Here is a 10,511-nt window from a genome sequence, read left to right on the forward strand (position 1 = left end):
TTCCTTCTTTTAACACTTTTTCCAAAAGCAATTATGTAACAAAATTTAAGCTCTCGTTTGACCATAATATTTGCTGTTATTTTTTTAAAAAAACATAATTTAAAAATATTATTTGTTCATGAAATATGATCAATTTTTTAAAAACTTTGATATTTATTTCATGTTCCCAAAAGCATAATTTTTTTTTTTGAAAGAATTACTAGAAAATACACCTAACTTCGTATTATAACAAAAAATGACCCACGTTTTTTACATATTTTGAAAACACTATCAAAAGTATCAACTGACAGCCACTGTTTCAAAATCTGTTTTCTTACAACTGCTTCTAAAAGCTATAGAGTTAAATTTAGTTGGTCAAGTTCTTCATTTCATTTTATGCTACGACAAGAAAAGTTTACTACAAAAACTAAGAATATTTTTGAGACTCTTCACGATTTAGTCTTTTAATTTTTCTTTTTTAATCTTTGAGTTAAAGAAGAGATTTGGGTTTTTAAAGCTTGTTAGTTGTTTGTATTGAGTTTTGTGCCAATTAATTGAAAATATCAAGAGGAGTTAAAACCTTAAATATGAAGTAATTTCAGTAGATTTGTGCTACATTTGTGTTAAATTTCAGAAAGCCTCAAGGAAGAAGACGAGGTGAGTTTTTGTATAATAGTGTATAATAGTGTATAATGTTGTATAATAGTGTATATGCGTATATAAACACCTCTTATACACTATTATACATTATAATTTTTTCATGATTTTCAGTTGTAATTCTTGTTCAAAACTAGTCCATTAAATAACTTCAATTTTTGTATTTTTATACTATTTCTAACAAGTGTAAACAACACTCACTCTAAATTTCTCACAAAATCGGATTCAAAATTTAAACTCATGTATTTAAGCTTGTTCAACAATCGTGGATTATCTTTAAAATCTAATTCTCACCATCCAAATGGATTTGGTTTGTTAAACTAATATTTGAGTCACAATTACTGATTCAAAGACTGGATTAGAAGCTTGAATTTTTTTTAATTGAATAGTGATATTCAGAACATATTTGGAGTTGGATATTGAATATTAGCCTATTATTTTTTACCTACAACTTTGCAAAATTGAATATATGTGTGTGAATTGTACTTATGTGTAATTCTCCCTTTTTTTTAATTCACAAAACTTTAACTTTTTCTTTACATAGAATATATGTCCAAACACAACTTCATCTTTCTAACATTTATTTTATTTCAATTTTTTTTATGCTAGCTAAGTGCGACTTTGATTTTCGAGAGCAACACAGTAAAACTGCCTTTTCCACGGTAATGTCTGAAGAGATCAAAATCAACAAAATAATTCTAAACCTAGCACAAGTAAAATTTTACAAATAAGTATTTTAAAAAAGTGAATGTACTTAAATAATAGTATTGATTATTTTCAGCATTATTTATGTAATGATGAAAGTGTGCAATTCACAAATAGTTGGATGGATGACATCTGATGTCTACCAGCAACCAGTCCTTTCTTACCTAACCTTCCATTTATTTGTATCTCAACTACCCTCTACTCCTTATATTTATTCTTAACACAATTAATTATTTGAGCTTTTTCCTTTTTTCTGTGGTCATAAACCATTTGAGACTTTCTTTACGTGGGGTTGTTAGTTTCAAAGTGTGGTGAAAATCATAGACTACGTTGTCTGTGTATATACTTTACAGAATCTAAAAGTATTTAGATCCGAGAAGTCATTCATTTCTGTACAACTTAGATGGCGATGTATCTAATTAAGTCACGTGGGGATGCACAGGCCACACTTTTTGCCAACTCGGTGGCAACATGTATGCTGCAAATAAATAAGTACTAACTCTTTCTGTAATAAATTAAAATAATGTAATTAACTGCAAACTGCTTACACACTTTAGGCCGACTTGCATCTTTTATATAAATTTATGCATCTTGTATATAAATTTATGCATCTTGTATATAAATTTTTACTGCTTTCATTTATATGTTCGGTTTGTACTATCATATTTAACTTATTTAGTTTATTAGTTACACGAAAACACGACTCTTGAGCCACGTAGTGATGCACATGCCAATCTTTGCCAACTCGGCCTCAACATGCATCCTGCTAATACAAGACTTTTTTGTCTCCAAATCTATGTATTTATAATAAAGTCAATTATATTAATCTTTAATCCTCAGGGGGAAAAAATTACTCCATACTAGTATATGGCAGTAGAATATTTTGATTTTATTTTGGTTCTACATTTGAAACTGTTATTTGAAAATGAAAATAAAATATATATTGAGTTTTTTACTTTTTATATTTGTTTTTGTTCTTTTATCTTATCCCCACGTACACTGCTCCTGTGAGAAAATGACTCCTTGTATAACACGACAAACCAATCACAAAATAGAGACGTTTCACGATTTTTTTGTTATTTTGTAGTCCATTAATGTAATCCATAAGGCACGGAACTTTGACTTTTCTTCTTCAGATGTTCATAGGTAATTTAAGATTGCCGATGACTAAGAGTTGAAACTTGTATAAAACGAGATGGTCTTAAACCAATTAATCAACAGCATACAGTGTTGTCTGAACCATTTTGCTGGTTCAATAGGGAGATTACAAGCTCTCGATATACATTGCCTAAACTTAATACTAACGTAATTATTTGCCTTACATTCTTGTATATAAATTAACATGAACCAAAAAATTCTTCATCAAAAAATTAAAAAAGAATCATACAATCGGAAAAGCTGTGTCGACAGTTCGTACACTTCTTTTCCCTGTTGAAAGGCTGATTGTTCTTTGCACGTTGCCTTCCTATATATTTCGCTAATCACAATTGGCTTGCATAATATAATATAGAGACGATCACCACACATCACGCAGATATCTTCCAGTTATTTGCAAGTTCTTCACCAAGGCCTCAGCCTTGGAGCTGTCGAGCGATCCCTGAGATAAAGTAAAGCCAAGTTGTCAGCTCAATCTAAGCAAAGGTTTTGCAACAGCTTGTGCACGTCCAAAAGACGTTCTTTACGTTTCCTCTTCTGTTTAATTTGCTTCTTTCATTTTCTTTTTGTCAAAATCTTTGGTATCTTTAGGTGAGGGGTGTAGCATTCGTTTGTTGGTAGGGAGAAACCAAATAACATTGTCAAAAACCCCTATAAGGGGCCCTGCCACCACAGCCCGTGATAAACTACTTATAATTGTGTCTTTTAAAGTGGTACGCCAGTAAAGTACATTGAATTGGTCTGGGTCATTAGTGGTGATGAAATATTTCGACAAGTCAAAAACCCTCCAACAGAAAAGACAAATGACTAATGGAATTAAATAAGGAGAGGTGGATTAGGTAGCCGAACATACAGCCCATTCACGTCTCAGAATAAAGACCACAGCCAGAAAATAGTACTTATGTTATTGAGAAGTTTTACCTGATCCTGGGCAATAGTGTGAAGAGCCCGATGAACGTCCCTAGCCATGCCTTTTGCATCACCGCAGACATATACGTATCCTCCCTGAGAAATCATGTTCCAGATATCCGCAGCCTAGACACCAGAATATAGTTAGGTGACATATCTCAAAACAATCATTGGCATAAGATAACTTCTATTTGCACCAGTACCAAAAGGGTGAATGAGCTGCATACCTTCTCTGACATTTTATGTTGCACGTATTCTTTGTTAGGTCCTTCACGAGAGAAAGCAACTACTAGCTCAGAAAGTGCACCGGCCTCAAGGAAATTGTCCAACTCTTCTTGATAGATGTAGTCCTGTAAATACGAACAGATGAGTTGAATGGATGTAGTGCAGACATAAATTATAGTAGCAAACATCTGTGCTTATGTGGGTGAAATTGCGCTGATATCCATAACCAGTTCAAAAACTAACCATTTGGCGGTTCCTGCATCCAAAAAATAACACTGCAGGACCAAGCTCAGCTCCTTCTTTCTTAAAAGCTAATCTTTCCTGAAAAGATAACAGAAAGGTCAAATGCTTTGCATTTCAAGGACTCACACTTAGATCAGTCTCTGATGGTTTGAATCTAACCTGGAGGAAACCCCTGAATGGTGCCAACCCAGTACCAGGGCCGATCATTATGATTGGAACCTTGTTATCAGCTGGCAGTTTGAAGTTTGATTGCCGAACAAAAATAGGTGCTGTACTGCAGGAAAGGCTTTCTTCTAGAGGAACAGCATTCTGAAAGAGGAACCAAAAGAAAATAGAATGAGAACAAAAGCTACATTTCCTTTAACATAGAACAGTCTAAGAAATTTCAAAAGAAATGAATGGATCACTGAATAGTCGAGTTAGTAACTCCTAATAAACTAAGCTAAAAGCGGCAAGAAGACAAAAGTCTCCGTCTGGCTAAATGCACCATGGTAAAACCAGTCAAGTGGGTCCTTATAATTTATTTGAATATGTCACAACAGTTCAGACTTCATTTAGTAAATACCTTCATCCATGTTGAGCAGACACCCTTGTGAACTCGTCCGGTTGGCATTTTGTCGTAAACCAGTGCACAAGTAACATGAATTCTAGATGGCGCCATCCTGCAAGTAAATGTAGATCATAAGGTTATGTTTCCTGAATTGTCAAATCAAATAGACGGAAAGAAGTAGAAGCAATCTTTCATTTCCAGAAGGTAGTACAAAAATAACAGAAAATGGCAGAAAAAACATCAGGAGGGTGTGTTATGTCAGGCAACAGTATGTCTGATATTGCCGAAAGTGCCTCCTACTATGTTCAACGAATAAAAGAAAACCTACCTCCAAGAAACTAGGAACATAATTCTCCAATGACAATCTCTAAAACAATGTCTTCAATCCTCATTTTTGCTGCCCATTATGGGATACTAATGTTAAAAGGTTAGCCATTCTTTTTTGATAAGGAAGTGTTAAAAGTTTAGCCTTTGTGGTTAATTCATGTCATTCCCATCCTACATTGTGCCACTTCCAGGATATATTGAACAAGCCCTCCAACATTTTACTTTCTAAATTTGAAAGAACTGCAAGATGTTACTAACCTATGAGATGATGAGATAGAGTAGAATCTCGGTTGTAGGCGAGGAGCAACAGAAGCAAAGAAAACCCCAAGTGAAGGCTTGGCTGAAGGAAATTCAGCCATGACTTCAAGAAGGCTTCTCTGACTTGCAACCATCCACTGAGCATATTCTTCCTGAAGAAACAAGTTACACAGAGACATGAGAATAATGAACCTAAGCTCTACTAAGTCAAAGTACAATGCAACAAGTCCACACCTTTCCAGCCGGTGATGCAAGATTTCTTAATCGATTAGCTTCATTTGGATCAGAAGCACATGCCGCTAAAGCAAGTAAAGCAGACTGCAAGATATGCAATTAAACATGAGTACTTCATAGCCCACAGAAGAAGACAAGGAAATTCAAGATCAGAAAACAAGTTACCTTTTTAGGAGAACTCAAAAGATCAGCATACAGAGTCAATGCTGTTCTTAAAGTGCAAGGAGGGAAGGGAGACGGCAATGAGCTTCCGCCCAGTGGTGTGCCATCTTCTTTATCAGTGTGAATGGAAAAGAAAGTGTCAGGTGATATGTTTAGTAACCTTTCAGCTTCCTCTACGGTTTCAATCAAATTTTCACAGTACACACCGACATGATCACCAGTTTCATAACTGAGAAACACAAGAACAATTTTAGAGAACATGACCACAACCAATTTCAATGACAACAGTATCACTTGGCTTCAAATAACCACATGCAATATATATATATATATATTAGAGAGAGAGAGAGAGTTCTTGAGCAAAGAATAAAAAAAGCATCAAATGTTGAATGACTTAACAGACGACTTACACAACTCCAGTTCCAGAAATGTCAAACTCCAAATGAGTGCAAGAACGATCAGAAGCAGGAGTATGAAGCTCCTTCTTCACAGCAACATTAGCTCTGCAGACACGGAGGTACATAGAGGCAAGATTAGAACTGAAGAAAGAATAATACAGAATTTGAAATCCAAAGACGTAGAACGTAGGAAGAGCGAGATGTTAGCTTCTTACATGCAGGGATGTTGAGCATCAATGATTGCATGTCCATTTGCATGACCATTTGTGTTACTCAAGTCGTTGTTAGGCTTTTCATGGGTAACAACCCTATATTCCAAAACTGCAGCGGTATATGGAGTTGCAGCAGTTGCATCATCCCCATCCAGAAGAAACTTATCCAATTCAGGCCACACTAATTCACGCCTAAAGCATTCACATGATGTAGGCTTTTGGTATGAGCATACAAATATTGAGAATACAAAAGGGAACTACTTTCATAATAATATAAGTTATTGTAAACATACCATGCAGCAAAATCATCTTCAATGCATTGGTCATCATCTCCAAGACCCACAGGAACAAGCCTCTGCCCGCCTGTAGTTTATACAAATGCATGTAAGAAAGGAGAACCAAGCTATTATTCTAGAACCCAATGCGATAGGTTTCCTCTACACCACACTTTAATTTCTGAATTTAAGGAGGTCTTTCTATTTACCATGCTATTTTTAAAAACGGCCTTTCTACAATCAAAATACTCAAACTAAGATTGAGTGAATAGCATGCTCTACTGCAAGTGATTTAAATATAAACTAAGCTGAAACTAAAAGGCTCAAGTTACTGTGCTAATTATACAGAACAGCGTCATGTGAATGATATCCATCTAGAGAACAGTTATCCAATATTTCATATTCAGAAAACAACAAAGTTTACAATAAAAAGAGAATACTACCTTGCTCAGCGAGAAGGTCATCCACCACTTTTGCAATCTGTCAACCAATAAAGAGAACAAAGAAGAACACATTAGCAAAAAGCTCACATATTAGTTTTTTTTCCAATGTATTTCGGGAAATATAGGAACAGGAATCAGTGCAAGAACACTGAAAATCTCATACCTTGTTGAAATGCTCGTACTGTCTGTTACCAAGGCCAAATACTCCATACTGAAGATTTTTAAAGTAGTCACCCCTCTCTTTTCCCTTCAGAGAATAACAGTACAACAATTAAGCTGAGATGCTACGAACTCAAACGCAAAAAATGATAGATTACTTGATCAATCTATTACATTTACCTCAACAAACCATTTATAGAATCTGGCAGCATTATCAGTTGGCTCACCATCTCCATATCTATAACCAACCAACCATTAACCAAGTTAGTAACATCATTTGCATATATGCAAGTTTTCATATATGGCAAATACAAATAGATCATTGCGCATGTAATTATTCAAATTCGAAATTTCCAACATACGTGGCCAAGAAAAAGAATGCCAATGTTTCTTTCTTCAATTTCTCTTCATAGTCATCATCATCAGCCGCATAATCATCCTAGAATTGATATTTAAGCAATCAGAAACAGTGAATCAGTATTCTCATAATCAATAGCTTCACTTTATATATCACACTTATAGAGAAAACATATCAGAAATAAGAACTCACCATATCAATCACTTTAAAGGTAGCCTTATCATATCTGGCCTTGGCTTCCTCGGCAAGTGCCTATACAAATCCATTAAAATCACTTAGTAGTCCTCATGACCATCAACAACACCACAAAAGTCACCTTTATTTGCAAATCATCTGCTGAGATGACAAAATTACCTTCCTCGTATATTCGTACACCACTTTTTGTCAATTCACATGTTTAAAAGTTGGAAACTTTTTTAGACTTTGACTTTATGGAATATGATTACTCCATTTGACAGATTTTACAGCTCAAAAATCATGACCACCAAATCCACAAAAAAACAATTACTAACATTTATTCTATCACTTTAACTTATATTGTTTTTTACACTATCAGATAATTGTGGCCTCCAACAACAGGATTGCAAATGATATGTAAATGTCTAGAATAATCCTAATTTCCCATTTTGGTAAGAATGACATATTTCTATATTTCCAAATGATTTAACTTTAAACTTCCTAATTTACTTATCAACACCCAAATGTATATGGCTGTTTTAGATCACACCTTTCAAAAGTCCAGGAGTTTAAATTTGGATGGAGAGAATATATAAGTGTTCCAATAAATAATCATGGAACAGTTTTTAAATCTGTAAATATTTTAGTTAATGACAAACCTTAGCAAAGCCTTCAGCAGTACCAGTCTGGGTACCAAAAAAGATGGTAACTTTCTTCTTGCCATCATCAATTTCTTCAGGTTCAATAACCGACTTAGGAACCACCAACTTGGGCGGCTCTACCACCTTCTTAGCAGAAGTTGAGGAGCGCCGCCACATCAAGACAACTGCACATCCGATCAAGACAGCAACCGAGGTTGTCAACATCATCATTAAATCTTTGTTCTCCATCAGCAGAGCTGCCAACGAAGCAGGAGAACTTGAGTCGCCAGAATCTGATGATGAGTTCAGTTGATCGAATATCTTTCCACCTTTAAAGATCGCCGCCATAAAATCAAAAGGAGAAAGTTTCTCTGATGTAGAATCCATTTTTTCTATGTAATCAAGAATCCAAACTGAAAGTGGAAAATTTGAACTCTATGTGAATTTTGCTCAACTGGGTAGCGTTAATTACCCAGTTGATGAGATTAACTCTGATGATTCAACAGGTGACAAAACTGGAGAGAAGGCGATGAAAACGAGGGAAAAAAGAATGACAAAGTAAAAGCTTTTGGTTTAGAACTGAGAGTCTTTTGGCTGGTGAATTTGGTTAGGTTTGGAGAGACTTGCTGAGGAAATTAAAATGAGAGGGGAGAGCAATATATGGAGGAGCTGAAAGGGAGTGATGAATGAATGAAGGAAAGAAGAGAGAAAGGGGACGGCCAAACAGGCAACGCCCACCAACCCAGACTGGTCAACCCACCTAACACAGACACTACGTATTAACTATGGTTAAGTATTATATTGTACCATTTTTTGGTATGTTTTGGTGGGTAAAAATGAATTTCCTTTTTGAAGTCGAGATTTCTGAAATGCCCTTTTCGGTCCTTTTCTTATTTTGATGAAAGACTATTGGTACAAATTTTATGTTGGTGGCGTATGCGTATGTCATATTTGACTATTAAACGCCCCTTAGCAGTTACCAGCCCGCTCCTTTAGGTAGACCTTTTGGAAGGAAACTAAAATTAAAACTCCCACTATTTCTTATTTATTTATTAGTTAAACAAATTTCTCAATAAAGAGTAATCAAGAGCGCAGACCTAGAAAACCGGTTTGGTAACCCAGATGGTTTGGAGTAGGAAGAAATCAAAACATGAATAAAATAACGAATTTAAAGTAACTATGTATGCATTTATGCCAAATCACTCGATACTATACATGTATGTACCGACATACTTATATCTTTTAATAATCATAATAATAATTGGCTAATATATATTTCAATCTCAGTTTAACATTTAACGATATCAAAGTAATATGGTGCTTACACCAAGCATGAATACCTTTTCATCTATAGAGTCAATCTCATGAAGTTCTAACAATGTAAATCAAACTTGCTTGTAAAGGCCCATATATTTTAACCTTAATTATGACTAAATACAGGTATAATATATTTTTTTAAAGTGATCATAAAGTGTGTACAGGTCGACACGACGGTAGTAAGATAATTGGGAGATGATATATGTAATGATCCGACCGGTCGTTTTGAGCATTTGTATTATGTTCAACTGTTTGAAGTCTTGAGTAGCTTCATATGATGTATTATGACTTGTTTGAATTGCCGGTTTTGGTTTTCAGGTATTTCAGGATTGATTTGGAAGAATGATTCTCAACTAGGAAGCTTTAAGTTGGAACAGTTGATCAAGTTTGACTTTTGTGTATTTGACCTCGGAACGGAGTTTTGATGGTTCTGTTGGGTCCGAATAGTGATTTTGCACTCGGGCGTATACCTGAATTTGCATTTGAATGTTTCTAGAAGGTTTCGGCACTATTTAGCAAATGTTGGAAATTTGAAGATTTGGAATGTTCATAAGTTTGACCGAGAGTTGACTTTGATGATATCGGGTTCGAATTATTGTTCGAGAGTTGGAATAGGTTCGTTATGTCATTCGGAACTTTTGTGCAATATTTGAGGTCATTCCGAGTTGATTTGATATGGTTCGACACGAGTTTTGGAAGTTGAAAGTTCAAAAGTTCTTCAACTTTGATTCGAGATGCGATTCGTTGTTTTGATATTATTACGTGTGATTTGAAGCCTTGAGTAGGTCTGTTGTATTTTAGAACTTGTCGGTATGTTCGGACGGGGTCCGAAGGGGCTCAGACATGTCTCGGATTAATTTCAAACCATTTTTCTCCATGTTTATGTTGCTGGTTTCTATTATTGCTGGTATCATTCACGAAGGACAGGACGCGATCGTGTAGAGAAAATTTAGACCGGGTTGTTTTATCTTTTCCCATTCGCGAGTAATGGGTAACATTGACGGAAATTGTGGGACTGGAGATTAGCGTTCACATTGAAGGTTCGCGTTCGCGCTGGTTTGCTGGGAGCTGAGGGTCTCTTCTTCGTGTTCGTGTGTTATGTTTCGTGTTCGCATACCGTTGGCAGC

At 35.3% G+C, this 10,511-nt stretch overlaps 1 protein-coding gene across 1 annotated transcript; it reads right to left on the reverse strand.

The window, feature by feature from the left end:
* Window positions 1-2,505: 2,505 nt before the first annotated feature.
* Window positions 2,506-8,803, reverse strand: LOC104242258 (NADPH--cytochrome P450 reductase). The gene is made up of 18 exons (XM_009797287.2): window positions 8,086-8,803; window positions 7,442-7,501; window positions 7,254-7,330; window positions 7,072-7,129; window positions 6,896-6,979; window positions 6,733-6,769; window positions 6,308-6,377; window positions 6,018-6,206; window positions 5,815-5,907; window positions 5,408-5,633; window positions 5,243-5,326; window positions 5,009-5,160; window positions 4,439-4,535; window positions 4,033-4,182; window positions 3,874-3,951; window positions 3,633-3,755; window positions 3,418-3,531; window positions 2,506-2,938 (listed from the first exon to the last, which is right to left on the reverse strand). The coding sequence occupies exons 1-18, from the start codon at window positions 8,452-8,454 to the stop codon at window positions 2,858-2,860; spliced, it is 2,142 nt and encodes a 713-aa protein (XP_009795589.1). The 5' UTR covers window positions 8,455-8,803; the 3' UTR covers window positions 2,506-2,857.
* Between the last annotated feature and the right edge of the window lie 1,708 nt (window positions 8,804-10,511).

This window comes from Nicotiana sylvestris, chromosome 11, assembly GCF_000393655.2.
Source record: "Nicotiana sylvestris chromosome 11, ASM39365v2, whole genome shotgun sequence".
Lineage (NCBI taxonomy): Eukaryota > Viridiplantae > Streptophyta > Magnoliopsida > Solanales > Solanaceae > Nicotiana > Nicotiana sylvestris.

Excerpts from the sequence above, each read along its gene's own strand:
- LOC104242258 (XM_009797287.2), bottom strand. The coding sequence starts at position 8,454 with ATGGATTCTACATCAGAGAAACTTTCTCCTTTTGATTTTATGGCGGCG. Across the intron at positions 6,770-6,895 it reads AGTACGAGCATTTCAACAAG|ATTGCAAAAGTGGTGGATGA; the intron begins GTATGAGATTTT and ends ATTGGTTGACAG. Across the intron at positions 2,939-3,417 it reads ACACTATTGCCCAGGATCAG|GGATCGCTCGACAGCTCCAA; the intron begins GTAAAACTTCTC and ends ACTTTATCTCAG.